Raw genomic sequence first — 22,673 nt, 5'->3', positions numbered from 1 at the left:
ACCAGTTATTCTTGGGGGTCCATATCACTGGACTTATACACTTTCCGTTCGGCACCTCAGAGTCCTTTCTCGTAGTAGCCGTTTGTAGTACATTAGTGTCGCCAAGAAGTGTTCTTTAGCGAACCTCCAAAGAATTTCAAATCAGGCCTTTCAAAATTCGTTTCTCCCGTATGATGTCCGGAGAATTAGCTGCACCGATCCGGAACCGGACAATTCAGAAAGCAACGTAGCTTCCCGACTGTATTTCCCCAGTTAAGCGATGTTTTCCCAAGGGCGTCGCATCACATCTCATTCAGTCTCACGCATAACACAAAAGGCAAAAATCTTGCCTCTAACTTATTTGGAAGAACTAGCTATGGTAACCTCACGCCGTGGTTTGCAATGCTCTCAAGTGCGTCGCGAGTGCAACGCACGTCCTTCAGCAGCGACAACAGTGACTTCGACGTGTGGAGCTGCGCAGAAATACGAATAAATGGTCAAAGCACAGAAAGAAACACACGACAGGACGGTTCGGTCCGTTTGCTTCCCGACTCACAAACGACATTCCCTCTCACAATATCGCCTAAATGCGCTGCTTCAACTTAGCAATGCGAGAAAAAAAAAAAACAGCCGCACTTCCAGCGATCCGTTTCCAGATGGTACCTAGTTTTCTTTTCAAAGGTCACAGCGCGTCCGCGCGGTCAACTATTCAAGCAGCAGCCCCTTCCACTCGAAGAGACGTCAAAAGGCAACTCGGAGTTTTCTTCCTCGTTGGGTCTTTCTGGTCAGCCTCCACACAACCCGCTGATGCTGCTCACGTATTCGGTGTTTCGAGGCCTCATTGCGCTACCTTGAATGCTTAGGTACTTTGCGCGGCTCCGTTGCTGCTTAGGCCACGCATTGTGCCTTTACTTTCTCTGCTAGCGAAGTGATATGCATCTCCGTGAGAAAGCGCACTTACCGGGGGCAACCAGGAACTGAGAATCTGCAGCAGTGTCCTGCACATTGGAATGAGCACCATGAAGCAACTGAAGTTGATCACTGCCGCTGTTGCTCGGGACAAGCAGAGGCCTACCTGCGCGAAAGAAGTTGAGCACGTTTTGTGAGCACACCGTACAGGTCACACAAGCACACTTATGCCGCTGTTATTTAATGCATACGCGGCATGAGATACTTATTATATAGACTAACGAAAATGTCGCACCTCAGGATGCTCCTAAATTCGAATGTACTTCTAGTTCAAGGTTTTTCATTCTTTTTTTTTATCAGGAAATAGATTGATTACTCAAGACTGACTTATCAGGCACTAAAACTGTGTGTTTGGGTAGACTAAAACTGTCCCTTAAAACCTCGTACTAGAGAAAATAAAGACAACGAAATAGGTACTAAAAGTGCTTTCAAACCACGACCTGCTTTCTGTATTGAAAGTGAGCAGCCCATTTTAATAGCAAGAAAACTGACGTAGCGTTGATTTGTGAGGTCAGAAAGGTAGCTACAATATTAGGGTAGCTAAGCCAATCAGATTAGTTAACAGTTATTCACAAATCACAATACATTCTTATTTTCGAAACCTTTTAGGTTGGTGCGTTCGTCGGACATTGGAAGTTAGCACAAGCAAACCAATTCCTTGAAAACTACAAAAAAGAAAAATATCTGCCCTTTGCCTAAAGCCTTGGATCTCTATCAGTTACTGAGGTTGCCTTGGTAAGCTCGAATACTATGTTGTTGGTACCTTGGTGGTACCGTAACCAATAGCATAATCTGGAACTGGCATATTTCTTCCTTACGTGATTTAACTTTCTAAAAACTTTGCCTTCTCAGAAACAATTCAGAACATGCTCCCTTTAAAATTAAACTAATTACTTACACTTCTTTCATCCGTCCTAAACTAGGATATGAATCTATGATACGGAATTTTTACACTAAAACTAACATTGATATATTAGAAATGATTAATAGCAAAGCCGTAAGGTTTATATTTTGGAAACATCGTGCAGGTGACTCCGCAACCAACCTAATGATTGAAAATCAACGTTACAATTACGCAAGAAAAATCCCACACTTAAGCTTCTATTTTACTAAATAATGCCAAATTGTCTCTTTCTCCGCAGGAGACTATCGAACACCTACTTTGCTACTGCCCTCAATACAGCGCGCACCGGCTGTCATTAGCGACCGCGTTGGCACGCCGTTGGGTTCGACTTTGGGCGCATGTGATTTTCGCGGTGTTTTCTGTGTGGTGAAAGATTTCTCGTTAGCATGTAGGCTTGAGTTCCGTGCCCTGCCTGTTTCCACCAAATGGATCCTCGCGTAAGGAAAGCGAAGCAAACGCACTTCATTGCGCCTCACTGCAAGCTCGGCTACGTATCGTCAAGGAAGATGGGAAGCGTGTCACCTTGATTTCTGTGCCAAAGCACCCCGAACGTTTTAAAACGTGGCGGCGGGCTGTCTCCCGGGCTGACAAATTTCTCGACGGAAGATCAGCCTTCTGTGAGCTTCACTTCCACGAACAATAAATACACTATGTGGCACTTGACGCACGTAGTTCACGCACGTGGTTCACGCACGTGGTTCACGCACGTGGTTCGTGATTCGCCTTGATCGACCCGTGTGTTTCCAAGCGACGCAGTGCGAACAATTTACCGAAATGCTCCATCGCACCACTCCAAGACAGCAGCCCTCACCACTGCTGTTTAAAGGGGAGGAGTTTTATATCCGTCAGAACAGCTGAATTAATGCTGACATCACTGGAAAACACTTTCACTGCTTCAGTGTGAACCAAGTAAGAAGCGACCGCTTGATGGATCTGGTGCCTTTCTCCAGCTTACCAAGTTAAACCTCGTTGGCTGCTCTAAGCACAAAACTGCGCTTACGTATAGAATCAAAGTTCTATGTGCTCACAAGGCTCCATATCTACGTCAGGACTCAGAACGCGAAACGGGACGAAACGCGGGAGCGAATGGAGATGCTAATATTGCGTCGAGTGCTGTGATTTGTGCCTTGAGAACCTTGCTACAAACTTTTTTTTATCACTGACTTTTGGCTTCAGTTAAGTGCGATTTCTCCGTGAATCGGGTTAAGAAGAAGTCCTATTTCCCGAATACAATGCGCAATAAATGTCGTTTTCACAAGAGGATCTGGCTGCTGAGGTTTCTGTCTGTTGCTGCTGCACTCCTTCATTAGTTAGAGGACGCGCCGTGAACTAAAGTAAATGAAACTCCACGTTGAACTTTATTCGTTACAGGCCTTTAAGTTCTCACTTCCGCTTTTAAGTTATCGGCGCGGAAGCAAGCGCCATGAACTCAAGTAAATGCAGCTTCTTGCCCGCGCATGAAAGAAGCTGCATTTACATGAGTTCACGGCTCGTGTTTCCGCGCCGATAAGTTAAAAGCACAAGTGAGAACTTAAAGGCCTGTAACGAATAAAGTTCAACGTGGAGTTTCAGCTCTTGAGAGCGATTGCTTATCGCACCCCAATCGATAGGGAGGAAACACGTGATTCTCACACGACGTCCGAGTTCACGACGGCCAGTTCCAACTAATGCAGGAGCACAGCAGAAACAGTCATGCACCTCAGCAACCATTCCAGTTTGGCAAAATGACATTTATTGCCCATTGTATTTAGGAATAGGAAATAGGACTTCTTTTTAACACAAATCAGAGAGAAATTGCTAAACGGTGCCTGCCGCCAGGCCGACCCAGCGCGTTGGGCGCGTTGGGTGCATCGCGCTACGGTGAGCAGCGCCACCTACACTCTAAAAACAGTTGCACCCTTTGGGGTGTATATTTGTCCCACAACAACAATTGTCATCTGTCTTGCCCGCGTTTCCTTTCTTTAACGCTGCGAGCCCGGTACTTCCCAGTCACGAACGGCATGCGCGTTATCAGTGTGACGCAGCATTCTCGACAGGAAAGTAGCGAGCGCCGAGTTTTCAAGAAAGGAAACGTAAGCTGGGCAGATGACGATTATTGTTGTGGGACAAATATACACCCCAAAGGGTGCAAACTGTTTTTAGAGTGTACGCAAGACATCAACAAGAGGAGCGGCGCTCGCCGCCCGTTGGCGTCACCTAACAACTTCTAGCCACCATAGCGAAACTTCGGAGTGCGTTCAAAAATGAACACCTGGCGGGGAAACAGCGAACTGTTAAATAAAAAAATCACCGCCCCTTCCAGTCCATGAAGATGGTCGAACAGGGAAGCTGTGTTAGTTTAGGGACTGCCAGATGTTGAAAACGAGAATCTGCTCGCTAGGGTGAATGAACTGGCAAATAAACTTCACCTTCCTCAGTTGACCCGTACCGACTTTGAGGCCTTACACAGACTGCCTGCCAAGCCTGGCAAAACCTCCGTAATATTAGTTTGTTTCACATCACCTGTCATGCGCGATGAATGGATGGCAAAGAAAAACGAGCTTACAGCTGCTCAATTGGCGATACATATCAGAGACGATTTGACACCGCAGAATAAGAAACTTCTGTGGATGATGAAGGCAAAGGCGCGGGAAATGCACTACAAGTTCGCATGGCAAAAGGATGGAAAGCTTTTCATGCGTAGGGCATCTGGCCAGCGGGCAGTGCGCATCAATTGCGAAGCTGATCTGAATAAGATTTGTTGAGCGGCCACAAGATTGCACCGCTCATAATTTTCCTTGTTATGATTTCTGCTTTTGATGGCTGACTTCACTAAAGTTATGAATCACGATGTTTCTTCTTTTAAATCCCTAGTACATACCCTGCGCAGAAAAAGCGATAACATGTCAATTTTCCACGCAAATATAAGAAGCTTGAGGAACAAGCAACCTGAAACCGAGGCAATTTTTTAATCCCTTGATTACAATTTAACTTCATAGCATTTGCGGAAACATGGTTTCAGAATGTTCAAGATGTTGTACACTTTTCCGGCTATAGGTCTGAGGGTGTTTATAGATCAGGTCGTAGAGGTGGAGGAACTTCATTGTATATTAAAGATGACATTGCCTATGATGTCTTGTCGCAATTTTCTGGTAATGCCGTGCATTATGAATCAATCGTTGTTAAGAGTGCTGGAACAGTCATTGCTTCAATTTATCGCCCGCCTTCTGGTGAAGCTAAATCATTCTTTCAATATATTCCGTCTGTTCTTGAATATGTGTCCTCTGCAATGCTTCCTATTGTCCTGGTCGGCGATTGTTACATAGACTTACTAACAGACACTTCACAGTCTGGACAAGTTTTAGACGTAATTGAGTCATTCTCTTGAACAAATGTAATACGCTCGCCGGCAAGAATAACAGGATTAAGTGAAACTCTGATTGATCTGTGTGTAATTAGTCATGATGAAAGTGATGTTATGCCTGGCATTCTTTCAGTCTTTCTGAGTGACCACTTACCTGTATTCTGTATCTTTCCTGTTCCAAAAAACAAAATACATCCCGCTCGAATTCCCCCAGTACCTTATCGTAGTTTAAATCGAATAAGACTCTCTGCTTTTCACTCGATGATCGAGTGTCTTGACTGGTCGGATGTTTATGTGGAAGAAAACGCAAGCATTTCATACGACATCTTTCTACAAAAAGTTAAAGGTTGCTATGAAGAAGCTTTTCCTTTGCGTTATGCGAAAAAAGCCCATTAGATATGTAGAAAACCATGGGTAACAAAAGAGTTATTTAAGAAAATAAAAGCCCACGATTTAATGTACCGTCAATTTATTAATCTAAAATATATCTCTCTTCTAACTGAACATAAGAAAATTTGAAACAAGTTAAACTCTGATCTCCAGAAAGCTCGACGTGAATATTACAATAGGTTTATTGCTGTTTCTCATGACCCCCAAAAAATTTGGAACACATTAGGATTGCTTATTGGTCAACAACAGAACAGCATCCCTGGTACGCTAATTACGGATCGTGTCGAATACAGTAAAGAGACTTTGTCGGATAAATACAACTCCCACTTTTTATCTTCAGGCGCGTATTCATCTTGCAGCACTCAGCTAGATGAACCCTCATGCATTACGAATTCTATATTTATGTCTCCTTGCAGTGAATTAGAGATAAACTCTTTTCTTAAGAAGCTAAATAAAAATACTGCTGCCGGTAATGATGACATTAAAGCTACTCCAATTATTTTCGTTGCTAACCTTTTATCCGCACCTTTGCAACATATTTGCAACAGAACATTATCAACAGGCATTCTTCCAGTTAATATGAAAATAGCTAGGGTTGCGGTCTTGCACAAAGGTGGCCCTTTCAATAATCTTAACAATTATTGACCGATATCGGTGTTACCCTTATTCTCAAATGGTTTAGAGTATATAATAAAAACAACCCTAACCAAGTTTCATGATGAACATGAATTGCTTATCAAGGAACAATTTGGCTTTCGCAAAAAAAAAAAATCTACAGAAACAGCTTTACTTAGTATCAAAGAAAAATTGTCTAAGAATATTGATAGCAAGGTGTTCACCCAAGGAATTTTTTTAGCCTTCCGAAAAGCATTTGACTCGGTCAAGCATGATATACTGTTTGAAAAATTACCACATTACGGCATTCGAGGGGTAGCTATACAATTATTACGCAGTTATTTAACAGACAGGCTGCAGTATACGTTTCTTCACGGGTATAAATCTCAGCTACAGCCTTTGAAATTCGGTGTACCACAAGGTTCTATACTCGGTCCACTATTTTTTATTATCTACATAAATGATATCGTGCCGGTACCACAAACTTCCTCTATAGTTCTGTATGCGGATGATACCAGCTTGTTTTCCTCTTGCCGCCGTTTAAGAGATTTAGAAATCACGGCGAACGAGTGGTTGATATCGCTTTCATACTAGCTTGAGTTTACCAGCTAGAATTAAACGTTAGTAAAACTGAATATATTTTATTCAAAGGCAGAAATAAACGAGAAGAGTACACCATTTCTGTTCGATTTAAAGATAATGATATCGAGCATGTCCCGTTGTTTAAATTCTTAGGTGTACTTTTTCATGAAAACCTCAGTTGGACACCGCAAATCAACAAAGTACATGCCAGTATGTCTAGATCAAATTCTCTCTTATATAATCTTAAGTCTCTGGTACCAAACTGGCTAAAGCTCCAGTTGTATTATTCACTAGTTCATTTTCATCTCAATTACTGTCTCTTAATCTGGGGTACGCCTTCAGGAAGGAACCTTGAAAGGTTAAAAATTGTACAGAAGAGAGCTGTTCGCTGCATAGAAAATCTGGAACCAACTGAACACACTGCACCATTTATTAACAAACTTAAATTGCTTACTGTTAACCAACTTTATAACCTGAAGCTCGCCTTGTATACTCGCAAGGAAATTGGAAATGAATTGAGTAGTTATATGGCTCAGTGCTACCCTACTAATGTTCCCTATGATCTCCTACACGAGCGATTTAGAATACCGTTATTCAGAACCATTTACGGTAATCAAACATTGCTCTACCTTATACCTAACCTTCTCCGCAACACTAGTTATATCCACGAACTTATTGAAAAATGTACTTCTATCCACAGTTTAAAGAAAAATGTTACAATGTACTTACTATCTGGTACTGACTGTGTCCTAAATAAGTTCTTGAGTTTAAAAAAAACTTTTTATTTTTCTATAACCTCTGTATTCTGCTGCGTTTTTCTAACAGTTATACATTGCTAGGAATGGTTATGTTACATTTCGTATAACGCTTGCACAAACTTTGTACTCTTTAATATGTTGCCATTTATGTACGCGTTCGTTCTTGTAATGGGTTATTGCTGTTGCATTATTGTGTGATTCCGTTACAGAATTTAAGATGCTTAATTCCCATGTTACTTCTGTTCATGTTAATTTTTTGTGGTGCTTTAATGTACAAAGCCATTGTTGTTCTTTTTTTTTTGTATTCTCACTGCTTCTGAGCAAATGTTTGGGTGGAGGGACTTTAGTCAGGCAGAGTTCATCTGCCTTTAGTCCTTCCAATCACGGCAATGTATGCAGGCACGTACCCAGGATTTTTTTTCTGGGAGGGCCCACCACCTCCATCATCATCATCATCATCATCATCATCATCATCATCATCATCATCATCATCATCATCATCATCAGCCTGTTTTATGTCCACTGCAGGACGAAGGCCTCTCCCTGCGATCTCCAATTACCCCTGTCCTGCGCCAATCGATTCTAACTAGCGCCCGCGAATTTCCTAATTTCATCGCTCTACTTAGCCTTCTGTCGTCCTCGACTGCGTTTCCCTTCTCTTGGTACCCATTCTGTAACCCTAATGGTCCAACGGTTAATATAACCGGCGCATTACATGACCTGCGCAGCTACATTTTTTCCTCTTGATGTCAACTACAATATCGTTTATACTCGTTCGCTCTCTGATCCAAACCGCTCTCTTTTTATGCCTAGCAATCTTCGTTCGATCGCTCTTTGCGCGGTCCCTAACTTGCTCTCAAGTCTCTGCCTCATATGTCAGCACTGGCAAAATGCACTGACTGCACACCTTACTTTTCAATAATAATGGTAAGCTTCCAGTCAGGAGCTGGCAATGTCTGCCGTATGCGATCCAACCTATTTTTATTCTTCTGTGAATTTCCTTCTCATGATCAGGGTTCCCTGTGATTAATTGACCCTAGGTAAACGTACTCCTTCACAGTCTCTAGTGGCCAACTGGCGATCCTGATCTCTTGTTCCTTTGTCCGGCTATTTATCATTATCTTCATCTTCTGCATATTAATATTCAACCCCACTCTTACGCTCTCTCTGTTAAGGTCTCCAATAATTTATTTTAACTCGTCTGCATTGTTGAATAGAACAATGTCATCCGCAAACCGAAGGTTGCTGAGATATTTGCCATCGATCTTTGCTCCTAAGCCTTCCTAGTTTAATAGCTTGAATTCTTCTAAGCACGCAGTGAATAGCTTTGGAGAAATTGTGTCTCCCTGTCTGACCCCTTTCTCTATAGGTATCTCCCTGCTTTTCTTGTGTAGAATTAAGGTAGCTGTAGAACCTCTGTAGATATTCTTACGCGAAGGACGAGTCAATAAGACGAGAAACTATTTACAGATTATATTTACAACAACGGTTGCAGCGCTGACCGGTTAGATTCACAGCGCGAGCCCAGTTCGTTCTTCCTCCTCTTTTCTGGAGTGATGGCGCCCACGAGCCTCGTTCAAACAAACAAATACCACACGCATGTAGCAATATTTTCCAAGCATTTTATGTAAGCGTTCTGTGCTCCTTGATTACGTAGTGCCTCTATGACTGCTGGTATCTCTACTGAATCAAATGCATTTTCGTAATCTATGTAAGCCACATGGAGATGTTTATTGTACTCTGCAGATTTCGCGATAACCTGATTGATGACATGGATGTGATCCATTGTAAAGTATCTCTTCCTGAAGCCAGCCTGTTCCCTTGGTTGACAAAATCCACTGTTGCCCTTATTCTATTGGAGATTATTTTGGTAAATATGTTATATAATACTGGGAGCAAGCTAATGGTCCGATAATTTTTCTATTATTTAACGTCTCCTTTTTTGTGGATTAGTATAATGTCTGCATTCTTCCAGTTTTCTGGGACCCTTGCAGTCGATAGACACTTCGTATAAAGAGCCGCCAGTTTTCCAAGCATTATGTCTCCTCCATCTTTGATTAAATCGACTGTTATTCCACCTTCTCCTCCCACTCTTCATCGTTTCATGTCTTGCAGGGCCCTTCTGACCTCATCGGTAGTTATAGGAGAGTTTCTGTATCCTTTTCATTACTGTTTCTAAGTGAGGTATCGTGACTCCTCTGGGTACTGTATACAGGTCAGCTTAGAATTTTTCCGCTGCTTTTACTATATCTTCGGGATTGCTGATGATATTATCCTTCTTATCCTTTAGTGCATACATCACGGTTTGTCCTATGCCAGGTTTCCTTTTTACTGATTTCAGGCTGCGTTAATTTTTTACGGCTTCTTCAGTCTTTCTCATGTTATAGTTTCGAATATCAGTTATTTTCGCCTTGTTGATCAGTTTTGACAGTTCCGCGAATTGCGTAACGCTGTGCGGCCGCCAGTCCCATACAACCGCGTAGAGCGCAGGACTCTGCGATTCTAGAAGTACTGCGCTCACCGCGAAAGGTTAGAAAAACACCCACATAAGCACAGCAGAGAAGCGGCTACGTGAGGTGGTTCGACCGATAACTGTAGAAGCGTCATTCAAAACAAGTAATTGTTCTCCACTTCCGGCGGCGGCGTTTTTTCTACTTCCTTTTTAAATAAAAAGATGTTGATCCATAAATATTCTCATAAACAACGGTTAACTTTTTTATTATTCGCTTTTGCTTGCAGTTTGGTTGTTGCCATGGCTCTCTCCCTTCGTAGATCGGTTAATTTCTCAACTCCTTGCGATTTTTGTTTCCGGTTGCCAATTTTGCACGAAAAGTGCTATACAATTAGGGAAAACCGACGAGGTAACGGGCGACAGTCATCTTGCTTATGGGTTTAAGGGTCATTGCAGGGTTTCATGATGGACGCTCTTTCACATTATTTTATTTCCCCACCTTATATAACCCATATCACGTGTATATGGTTCCGGGCATCTGCCAGCGTCGCGGCGAGCCGTAACTCAAGGAAATAATGAAGCAAAGGGAGAAGTTAAACGCAATTGGCGTTTTCTCCGGCAGCAACTCGTTCCATGAGAGTACAGACCAGCTGAGTAACAGCCGCATCCTTCTCCAGGTCCCAGGATCAGCTTAAACAAAGAAGGTTGAACTAACAAAATCAACAGCTATGCGCGTGACGGTTGAATAGATGGTGACAACTGAACGCATCTCGAGTTAATCGCGCGGGTGCGGAATCTATGAGAAAACTGTCCTGCACATTACAAGAGATGCCGATAACTACCGCCATCTAAAAGGAGTGAAGGCTGCATAATGCTGACCGATGAACAGCTGCCAAGTCTCAACATTGATCTGGCGGCGCTTTAGAAATGTGTGAGCCGTGGTGGCGTGGGTGGGGAGGGGGGGGGGGGGGGGTATGCCACTTGATTTCGGGGGGGGAGGGGCCGGACCCCCCCGGGCCCTTCCCTGGGTACGTGCCTGGCGCCAATAGGATGAAGCAGACCGGCAGAAAGCATAGCGGGTCGCTGGCGGCGCTAGCATTGGTCGCAGCTAGCGACATATCGTTGCACGGAGCGGTAGAGGCTAGGCTAGAAGAACTGGCGCCTGACGCGATCGTAAGTGCGGGTAACACCAAGGTGACCAGCAGTGGGCTCATCGTGAAGCTGACACATGACAGCTGACTGCGAATGGGCAAGCACGACGAGGAGGCGTTCAGGGAGTCATGATACAACATAAAGCCGAGTCGCGGCGTTGTTCGTCCCGTACATTAACGAGGTCCGAGATAGACAAGACGCATTCATCGATGTCTTGTTTATGTACATCATAGGAATCCACAGGATGCCGTTATAAACAATCGGCATCTTTATGAAGCTGAGCGAATTGGTGTACTACCGAAAGCGAGTATTCTTGCAAGTGAAGAGCCCAACGACCAAGGCGGCCTGTAGGGTCTTTGAGCGAAAAAAGACAACAGAGGGCATGATGATCAATTATGACGCTAAAGGCGCGCCCAAACAGGTAGGGACGAATTTTGTCGACAGCCCACACAAAAGCAAGACACTCTCGCTCTGTAATTCACTAACTGTTCTCTGGAGTAGAAAAGAGGCGGCTAGCGTAAGCTTAAACGTAGTCGTCAGTCCTATCCGCCCTGACGCTGAGCGAGGACGGCACCGACTCTATGGCCGCTGGCATCTGTGCGAATTTCTGTCAGCGTCATCAGATCAAAATGCGCTAAAATATGAGAATTCCTGAAGGCACCGATAAGCGTCGGAAATACAGCAGCTTGGGGCGAGCCCCATGTAAATGCAACGTCTTTTTTGAGGGGCGCAGTAAGCGGACGCGCAATGTCGGCGAAATTACGGATGAAACAGCAGAAATCAACACAATCCAATGACGCTTTGTACATCTTCAGCTGAACAAAGGATAGGAAAATTCTTCACGGCGCAACTTTCTTCAGGATCAGGCTGGAGACCCGCTGCGTTGACGAGATGGCCAAGTACTGTTATTTCACGGCGTCTGAAACGGCATTTTGAGGCGCTGAGCTGGTGGCCGGCATTGCGGAATACGTCTAGAATCGCAGAGAGGCGCTGAGGATGGCTGTCATATGTTCCCGAAAAAAGTATTACAACGTCAAGGTAGCACAAACAGGTTGACAATTTGAAGCCACGAAGAAGGGAACCCATCACGGGCTAAAATGTGGCCGGCACATTCCAAAGACCGAGAGGCATGACTTTAAAGTGGTAGAGGCCACCTGGAGTTACGAATGCGGTTTTCTCGCGGTCCAATGGGTCAACAGCAATCTTCCAATTACCTGAGCGAAGGTCAATAGGCGAGAAATATTGGGCGCCGTCAAGATAGTCGAGTGCGTCGTCTACACGGGGAAGGGATAAACCTCTTTCTTCGTTTTCTTGTTCAGGTGTCGATAATGAACACAAAAGCGTCAGGTTTTGTTCTTCGCCAGCACTACAGGAGCGGCCCATGGACTAGAGGAGGGTTTGATGATGTCCATGGCCAGCGCTTTGTCGACCTCTTTTTAGATTATGGCGCGTTCCGCAGCGGAAACGCGATAAGAGCTCCGGTTAACCGATTTAGCATCGCCAGGGTGGATGATGTGCTGAACGCCTCATGATTCGCCTAAATGGCGATTTTTGAGGTCAAAGATATCGGCATACGACAGCAAGACCCGACGAAGATCATCTGCTTGCGTAAGCGGGAGATCTGTAGATATAATTTTTGAAATCGGCACATGCCGACACGATGGCTATGAGAGAGCCGGAAACCCTCCGAGGGCCATCGACGGCTAAAGCAGAAATATCGCATTCCTGCAATGGCGACACCATGGCAAGAGCAATACCGACAGGTAGCACATGCGTAGAACGTCCAAGGTTCAAAACAGGTAGACATGTTTTGTTTTCCCGTATGGTTACCCAATGTGCGGGAGGGCAGAATGCGTCAGGACTACGTCGAGAATCGGGTAGACAACATTGTCTTGCGTTGGCAGATTAAAGAACTCTAGGGAACATAAGCGACTTTGAGTTTCGCATATTGCTTGGGCGTAAAAAGGGAGTTCCAGTTGAAGCACACATGAAAAGCAATCGATAAGGGCAAAGTGCGTCGAGAGAAAGTCTAGGCCGAGGATCACGTCGTCAGGACACTACGCAAGCACGGCGAACAAAACCGTAGTCTGATGAACAGCAGTGCACACTTGGGCAGTGCACATTCCAAGAATCGCAGACGTGCTGCAATCAGCGATCCATACTGTGTTCTGTATAGCAAGCGTAATAGCTTTGCGAAAAGTGGCTACGGAGAGCAGCACTCAATATTGAAATATGCGCTCCGGTGTCCACGAGGGCCATAACGCTAACGTCATCCTCTTGAATGTCCAGAAGGTTCCGGCGCCTAGGTACAGTCAACAGAAGATGTTTATACCGGGTCACCGATGCAGCGTCACCTCCGGGAGCTGCACAACTTTACGAAGTGTAGTGCCAGGCCGTGCAGGGGATGAGAACCATGCGGCATGGTCGTGGCGACAGAGACGGCCTTGTGTGCGGCTAAACCTGGAGTGTGGAACGGCGGCATCGGAAGTATGTGGAGCATAGCGAGGGGAAAAACGTCGAATGTTACCTCCAGTACAACGCCAAAATCCAGTGGTCCAGTTTGAAGGTGATGACCAGCTACTACGGCGGCGACGGGCAATGTGTCAAACGCGCGAGCGATTAAAACATATGGTCGGTCGTCTGCCGTTCTCCCGTCAGCCAGGTTTCTGTAGCGCAAAGCGTAGACCTGGCTCTGGGTTGAATTACCAGGAATACGTTCAGGTGTACGAATGGAACGAACGGCTGATTATAAACCCAGGTTCGCAAACTCCTGGCGAACGACTGCTTGTATGGTTGACACGGTGGACAGGTTAGCTGAATGAACGTCTGGACGGACGGCCGTAGGAGTCATTGCTTCGAATTGGCGGCAGACAAGGCAAGCTACATCTTCCGACGGTGTAGAGTGCGCAGACATCGGTGGGTCCTCACATGATGATGTGGCTGCGGTGATAGGCAGCCAAAGGAACTGGCGGGCGATGCAGCGGTTCTGCGCTTGTTAAAAACGTTCACAATACTTAACTATGGCGTCGACCGCCACACAGTCCTTGAATACAAGTCGATTAAACGCGTCGTCGGCTATTCCCTTCAAAATGTGCGAAATCTTGTCTGATTCGGTCATTTCTATGTCAGCTTTTTGACAAAGCCCAGTACGTCCTGTATGTACGAAATGTACGAGTCAGTGGTCGTCTGGACGCGGGATCCCAGTTCCTTTTTGGCGTCCTGCTGACGGCCAAATGGTCTGCCGGACAACTCACGCAGCTTCGCCTTGCAAGCGCCCCAACTTGTAAGATCTTCATGCGTCTGGTACCGCACTAGTGCCGTTCCTTTCAGGCAGGAAATCACGTTGGCTAGCATTAGCTTGAGGTCCCACCTGTTGCGGTCGCTGACGCGCTCGTACATGTTGATTTACACTTCGACGTCCAAGCCATCCGTGCGAAAAAAGGTTCCCGGGTCTGGTGGGTGTAACAGAATTACAGGAGCCGGTGGCTGCTGCGCCGTCGTCGCTTCGGTGGTCATCGCGGAGCAGTGAAGACGGTGTCCGCTTAGAAGTTCCGTGGTTGGTTGACGGAACCGGCACGCCGTCAGGTTTACCCACCTCCATCAAAAAAGGGGATAACGTCTGTGTACAAATTATTGCTATATGCAAGGTTTCAAGAGTCACAAGCAGTGGCGACTGATACAAGGTTTTCGCGCGTGCCTCTGACCAATTGGTCGCCGTCATTTTCGTCCGGCCGCCGGTAACAGCAGGGTCACTGTCTCGTGGCAATATCTATCGAAAAAATGTTTATGTTAGCTTAATTCACGACACTCGGCCGCGATCTTTTTCCGTTTTAATCGTTCTAGCTTTCAAACTCCTCCACGATGCATTTCCGTAACAAAAGCAAGCGGTATCAAAAGCGGTAACAAAAGCGGTATACACGACAAGTTACGCCCGCGTCTGTTACCACAGCAGTTGTGCATCGATGACAATGCAATGAGATGCATGTCAATATACAACATATCTCTGCCTGAATGACCCAAGAAAATATCGTGATGCCCTTAACTGTCCTCTACTCTGTCTTCGCATTTGAACGCTTGTGTGGACATGTACAGAGGACGTCATGCCTTCGACAAAATGCGTTGCTGATACATGCTAAATCTCAGTAAACAATAAGATCGCGTGTTTGCCTCGGTTGCATGAAATCTTAGCGAAAAAAAAATATTTCTCCTAGTACAGACCAATACATACTCCTCCCTCACACGCTGTCTCATCATATACCCCAACATCTACCAGAGCCAGACGTGCAAGAGTTGTAAAACTCAATCAGCAACACTCTTGCACATGCTATGTGAGTGCAAACATCAATACTCAGACCTTAATCGCGTGACCCTCTCGTCGAGATGGCACGCCGCCCTGCGCAGCTCCCATCTCGACGACCAACTCTGGGCGACCCAGCAGGCCTACGAAGCGGCGAAGAGGCAAGACCTCGACGTCGCATCATGGGAGGCCTAGGCCCAGCTGACTAAACTGCTGGTTCTCGTTTAAGTTCACTCTCTCTCTCTCTTTCTCCTAGTAATTTTTAAAGAGACTACTTTTGCCACGAAAGTGCGATGTGTCTTTTCATTTATCTGCTTTAACAGCGCTGGTATCCCGGTAAAATGTGAAAGCGACTCATTGCACTCTACTGTAGCGTTATTACTTTCGTTTTTATAAGGAGCCAACCATCTCCAAATTGGCAATGTGCACCAAAACCTTGGGACGGCTGCGAACGTTGCATTAATACATAATGTACGTTTTCTTCTTGAAACTGTGGAATGAATTAAAACATTTATTGTTAAGGCGTAGCAACTGGCATTGTAGTATACATATACTGCGTTCTGTTATCGTAGTTGGAATTCCTTGCTTCAATAGCTGCTTTCAAATAAAAGAACATCGCAGTCGCCATCTAGGTATCCAGGTAGCAAGGACTCCTCGTTGCAAAGAGCAACGAGGAGTCGTCGTAGGGATCCCAAGAACAGACGTGATAAAACAACTCATACGGCTGCTACAAATTATTACAATTAAATTGTGCAACTCTAAATTGGATCTCTAATTGGACCGTTTAAGTAGTGCATGCTTACTTTACAAATTTGCCTTTCAGGTGTAATAGAACCGCTACATAAAGAGGCGGGAAGGAATTACAAACATGCACAAACACACACACGCACATTTATGAGCAATGTCAAAAACTTACCCCGAGTATTTGGCGTAAATAGAAGTGCTTCTCTTCGTATTTGTACGTGCAGTAGGTGGCAAAAAATATGGCCGTGACAGCACCTACCCATGCGACCTGAAATGGAAAGAAAGCATTTTCGAATGCAGCCAACAGCTTCGCGTAAAAGAACAGCCCATTAAAGTGAAATCAAGCATGCAGAAGAAAGACATACACCAGCATTGATTATACGTGCTAAAGAAGTTAAGCATTATCCAAATACCTAATGAAAAGTGGTCAAGAAAGCGTGTGAACTTATGCCTTACTCCAGCTCTTCCTGAGAAAACACGTATGGTAAATGCTATATTACACTCAACATACTACCGTGTTTCCTTCTGTACAATTCGGCTATTATTTACCGTTGCATTGCTCGTCAAATGGCCCTAAATTTTGTTTCATGTTATTATCCTTCATTTTTTTTGCCATCGCCACAGAACTGCCATAATTATCTACATTATCATCGTAACTTTTCATCAATGCAGCTGGACGAAGACCATACTAGCGGATTATACAGACATGCAACTGATGACTTGCGATAAGCAAGAGGAGCGTAGAGCAGACCAAGACGATGTCCCAAATCGCAGTTTTACATTTTGCCATTACGCAGGAACAACTAGCCCAATTTTGGACGTTATCAAGGGCAGATCGGTTAAAGGTCAGTTCACCTTCAGTGATATAAATTGTCATTCATAATTAAACGAATAATAACGCAAGAAAAATACATTGAAGCCCTTTCTTTATTATTCAATTTCAGGCTTCCTCATCAATGGTCCTGGAAGTGGATAATCCAAATTCGTCACTGCTTCAAGAAACTCCATACCAAATACGAACTCTTATTTCTTCAGTCACCAAGCTATGTACGTTACAACAACAACCTCCTTTCATATCTCTTCTGGTTTTATATGCAAACACACGGAACAGATTTTCACCACAGCACAATGTAATGTGGACGCGCCTATGCGCCGCTCCGAGTCATATGGGATGTATGTGGGAGTGCATTTTTAGCTGTAGCACACTTACATAGAAAACTACTGAGCTACTTGTCACAGTACTTGTCACAGCACAGAAAGAGTGTCTTTTTCTGGAATTGTAGATGGGTAATTTACTAATACAGCTGAAGTAATTTTATCTTTACTATCCCTTTAAGGAACCGCACGTGGTCAAAATTAAACCAGCGACAGGGCTATTACAGGATTGATTTTAAGTTTTAACGATGCTACGAGACCATCCCCTTCACTACTTTCTTGGCTCTATTATGTTTGTAGTCTGGTATCATTTATTGCGCTTCTTTGCCTGAAGCAGCACATACGCATGCAGTAGGAAAGAACCGTGAGAGTAATTGAGTATATCTACACATCGGCGCAGAAGCACTACAACAGGTAGGCTTGTCTTACTTTTACGATAACCAGCTGCTTGGTTTCCTACTCGTTAAGCGTTGTAATGCGGTTGCTATAGGATCGCAATAAAAGTGTCGTCATATTGGAGTTGCAACGTGAAGAGAGCAGGTACTGCTCACAGAGAACGTTCATTGTAACTTGGTGTAATAGCCCGATTATAACACCGACAGCTGACACAGTTCTCGTTGATCTTTTTTCACGACTCTACCCTGTGGTGAACTGGCACACGGACGCTGACGTATATTCCAACCTAAAAGTTGATACAGGATGAGTCATTAATAAGCTACGTGCGATTTATGAGGAAAGTAACGACGAGTTTATATTGCCTTGAATTGAATTATGTGGTTTTACGTGCCACAACCACGATCTGATTATGAGGCACGCCATAGTGGGGCACTCCGGAAATTTCGACCATCCGGGGCTCTTTAACATGCACCTAAGTCTAAGTACACGAGTGTTTGCGCATTTATCCCCCATCGAAATGCGGCCGCCGTGGCCGGGATACGATACCGCGACCTCGTGCTTTGCAGCCAAACACCACAGCCACTGATTTACATTGCCTTGGGGCATAGTTGAAGTAGTAACTTAGCGCGAATAAAACCACGGAAACAAGAAAGAGGGACAAGGACAAGCGCTAAGTTACTATTTCAAATATGGACGACCAACTAGCCCAACATTCAAATCTTGGGGCATATGGTTGCCAAAAGAGGAACCGCACGATAGAAGAACGGAATTGGCGCTAATACTTCCACACCCGCAAGTATTCCCTGTTCCACTTTCCCGCCACGCTGCCACGTGTCCTTTTCTGCAAATTGTTGATCACGTAATAGTCACACTGCTCAAGCTCACTCTGTGCACCGAATGGCGGTTTGAATCAAACTGAGGCGCATTCATATGTATTCATGCGCAGGACTCCTGATCAAACGCTTTACGCCTTCCTGTAGGCTGATAATTGTGACTTCAGCGCATTGGGATCACTACTTCGCGGAGCCCACGTTCGCATTTGCAGACATTTTGGACATTACCCCTTCGGCTCTCTGTTGAAGTTCACCGCCGTGCTCCAATTAGATGCTAACGGCCAGCATTTTCAAAGAACCCCATTTCAAAAGATCTCCCGAACGTAAACACCTTTAAGTTCGCAACACTGGCGTAGTCAGAAATTTCGTTCGGGGTGAGGGCGCTCACGTTGCAGCTCCGCCTCCTATTCATAGAATGTGTGGAGCGATCAAATAAATGAATAAATACCCGCATTGTCATTGCCAAAAATGCTGCAAACTAATTCTTGAACGCTACGCACTGCCAAGACAAGTAAAATATGTATATTTTCATAAAAGAAAATACTCGGATGTCCCAAAAATTGTGCACGAAAAAAGCTATATCAATGCTTCTATGTTTTTGTATATTTAATAATAAAGGAAATATCACACGAACTTTAGAACAGTATCAGTCCGAAACCAGCAAAGCAGTGCATGCCGCTGATATGAAAAATGCAAAGGCCATGAAGTGAACAAGTTGAGGATAAATATTTTAGTGAAACTCTCATGCAAGAACCTTGTTTACATTTTTGTGCATATGCGACGGTCAGGGAAAAATGACGCTGTTCTTTGTTTCAATATATTGCGCAGGAGCAGCTGTCACCAGTCGTGTATTGTGAGTAATTGCACCGGAACTATAGTCGCAAAAGAGCGCACATAGAAAAAGCGGGATTTTTGCAAAATATACGTGGGCGAATCAATTGATAGTGAGTCAACGCGAATATATATGACAAATGGGGTAGTTTATGTAAAAGCAGTCTTGATGAGCATTTAGACATTTGTCCCACTGACTAACCAGTCGCGTGATTCCCCTCTCACAAAACTCCTTGGTTTCCCAACTCAAAAAGTCCGACTCTTTCACGTCGTCATCCGACACGAATCTGGTTCCCTTGAGTTGTTTTTTCAGTTGCCCCAAAATGTGGAAGTCGCAAGGTGACAGGTCTGGGGTGTATGGCGGATGTTGCAGCGTTTACCCCTTGAACTTTGCCATCTTTGTATTAACCACATGAGCGACGTGGGCACGGGCATTGTCGTGGAGCAAGATGACCCCATTCGTCAATTTTCCACGTCGTTTTTTCTTGATTGTGACACGCCGCCGATCCGGCGTTTCACAATATTGGAAACTACAGATAGTCTTTCCAGCTTTAGCAAATTCTATCAGTAATGGCCCCTGACGATCGAAAAAAGAACATCACTTTTCGGCGGATACGACGGCCTTTGGTTTCTTTGGGGATGGTGTTTCCGAATGTTTCCACTGTAAGCTTTGCCGTCGTGTTTCAGGCTCGTAGTAGTGGCACCATGATTCATCCTCGGTCACAATTGCAGACAAGAAGTCGTCACCCTCATAGTGATACCGGATCAGATGAGTCAAGGCAGCACCGAACCTCTCCGTCTTTTGGCGGTGGTTCAAAACATCGGGCATCGATTGTGCACACAAGAGCTAATAAGCGAGAAGTTCATGAATTCTGGTGTTATCCGAACAGTTACTGATGTTCACACGCTCTGCCAGTTCATCGACGGTTATCCTTCGTTCTTGTCTAATCAGCTTATGATCCTTTGCAATTGTGTTATGGGTGATTGCACGGTGGCTTTGGCCCGGTCTTGGACCGTATTTGCAATTTTCACGCCCTTCTTTGAACCGTTCAATCCAACGCCTCACAGTGGCCAATAAAATGCAATGTTCAACGTACACGGCAGCCATACGGCGACTAATTTCTTTTGGGGAAACACCTTCAGCTGTCAAAATCTTCACGACACCGCGCTGTTGAAATTTTGTAGCGTCCATGATGTCACGCGACTATGTTCGATCGAGAGTATGAGAGCATTAAAGAAGATTTATCCTCACACCTGCGTGTCACTTTTGAACATCAGAGATGTCTTTGTGCTACGCGCATGCCACGCAGACAATGAACGGAACCATCAATTAGCGGGGTGGGTTGGCTCACTTTCATATTACTCGCCCTCGTGCATTAGAAATGCGAAGATACAATGGAATATACAAATTCGCAGTTACAGCTTGATAAAGGGAAAAAGAGAGCCACTGGAATTAAAGTTCACTGCATGTATGCACAAGACCTAAAAGTCGTATAAGTCTCCAAGACGTATACGTTTCCAATAAATCTACGTATCGAAGAAAAAGTCACTGTATGTAGTGTGTCAAGCAAGGCAAGTAAGCACGTTGCGCAATCACAGATACACAGATCACAGAATACTAAGCCCCCCCGTTGATGTATACCGCGCGACGCAAAGCAGCGCGCTTCCTCCCCGCTTTTCTCCCTTGCACACACAAGATTGAGGCACCATCGCCGGCTCACCAATAACCTTCTCCTCCCCTGCTCTTTCACTCGCACATACAGCATAAGGGGCGCGGTCACGATGTTATCGCCCTTGGACTTTATACGGAACATCAGGGCGACGGAGAAGGCAGGAATGCGCCTGGAGTATCCATATAATTACAATCGCAATAATATCATAGCAGTCTCCGGCAACTAAAGCGTCCCGTGGCCCATTACTCTCCCGCAAAAGAAGAAGTAACAAAATCGAACTTACATCATGCGACAATTCGCTGCGCCGCAACAATGTTTGTTTTTCTTTTGTAAGGTGCGAGCACCGAAATGAAAAAAGAAAGCGCAAAGGAAATCATGTTGACCGCAATCGAATGCCTACTTCGGGCGCTTAATTTTGCTACAGATGGAATATCAAAGAAAACGTGACACGTTTGTTCCGCAGAGATCCCATATGCATACTGCTCGGTATCCTACACCGGCAAGACAAGACTTTGCATTTATGGCACTTGGGCACTTTCTCGCCTTCCTTGTAGCAGTGTTTTGGTGAAGATTAAAGCACTGGTATGGCCTCCTCAGACCCGAATACAACTTTCGGATATGTTTGTTCTTCAAGCTGGTTTTACAGCGGAAACTGTTATGGCCTCATTCCAATAGCCGGTTCGGTTGGCGATGGTGTGCGCCGCCGCCGCCGGTGTGCGTCGCAGCTAGGGCCTAGGGTGTTCTTAAGTCACGCCATGTCACAGACGCCCCGCGTAACGTCGATACGTCGTCACTTTGCATTGTGGTTACATATTGTGGTGCATATAAAGTCACACTTATCCACGTGGTTCGCGCTTTATTGTTTAGTGCATGCACACCCTTAACTTTCACATTGGGGCGATGCATCCTTTGAAAGAGGGGAAAATACCGCGTCTGTAGTGTGACAAGGGCAATGACGAGAAGACATATCGCCATTTAGACAAAACCTATCGAACAAAAAGAAGTGACTAGTGCGCGGAAATAAACAGTCCGTTCTTGTAACTGTTGCTGGTAAGTGAGTGCTTTGCACCCTCAAGTTTCCACTTCTACCCTATCGTGACACGTATCGAGCGATGTGAATTGTGCGCCGCGTAGTCTCCCTACCTGTGTTACCTCTTCGCAATGCGCTGTGGCGCCTCCTCGCAAGGTACGAACCGCTGCTGAAGTAGCGACTCGTATAACTACGCGCGCGGCTGCAACCGGGCAACGTCGGGCGCAGCAGACCAATGTGCCTAGACCAGAACAAGCCGCAGGAACTGGTAAGCTATGCACGTGAAAACATTTATTTGAATTTAAATACCACGCTTACGTGCCAAAAGCTGCATCCCCATGTACTTGGGAGAAGTAACCATCTCATCATGTTGCTACATGCCATGTTGCTGCTGTACGCTGGATTTTGATGCAATATCAAAGAATTTGAAACACACTTCAATGTTGTTTTCCACCGTCCTTGACAACAAGAAGGTGTTACCTGGAAAGTTACGAATAACTGAAAGTTTTGAATAAAGGCGGCTGGAAAGTAATGAATAAGTGCCCTAAATACACATGCCATTTAGAAGGG

The 22,673-nt window shown here is 45.0% G+C and overlaps 1 protein-coding gene across 2 annotated transcripts in view; it reads right to left on the bottom strand.

The window, feature by feature from the left end:
• The window catches only part of LOC126523520 (NADPH oxidase 4-like), a 262,696-nt gene that overhangs the window by 93,752 nt on the left and 146,271 nt on the right, over positions 1-22,673 (bottom strand). For both annotated transcript variants that reach the window (XM_055066892.2, XM_050172121.3), the window contains exons 2-3: positions 16,358-16,453; positions 941-1,054 (exon numbers count right to left, since the gene is read on the bottom strand). In XM_055066892.2, the coding sequence (XP_054922867.2) occupies positions 941-1,000 (60 nt within the window). In that variant the 5' untranslated portion in view covers positions 1,001-1,054; positions 16,358-16,453. The remainder of the gene's footprint in view (positions 1-940; positions 1,055-16,357; positions 16,454-22,673) is intronic.

The sequence above is a fragment of the Dermacentor andersoni genome, chromosome 6, assembly GCF_023375885.2.
Source record: "Dermacentor andersoni chromosome 6, qqDerAnde1_hic_scaffold, whole genome shotgun sequence".
Taxonomy (NCBI): Eukaryota; Metazoa; Arthropoda; class Arachnida; order Ixodida; family Ixodidae; genus Dermacentor; species Dermacentor andersoni.
This window is presented reverse-complemented; position numbering and strand designations above follow the sequence as displayed.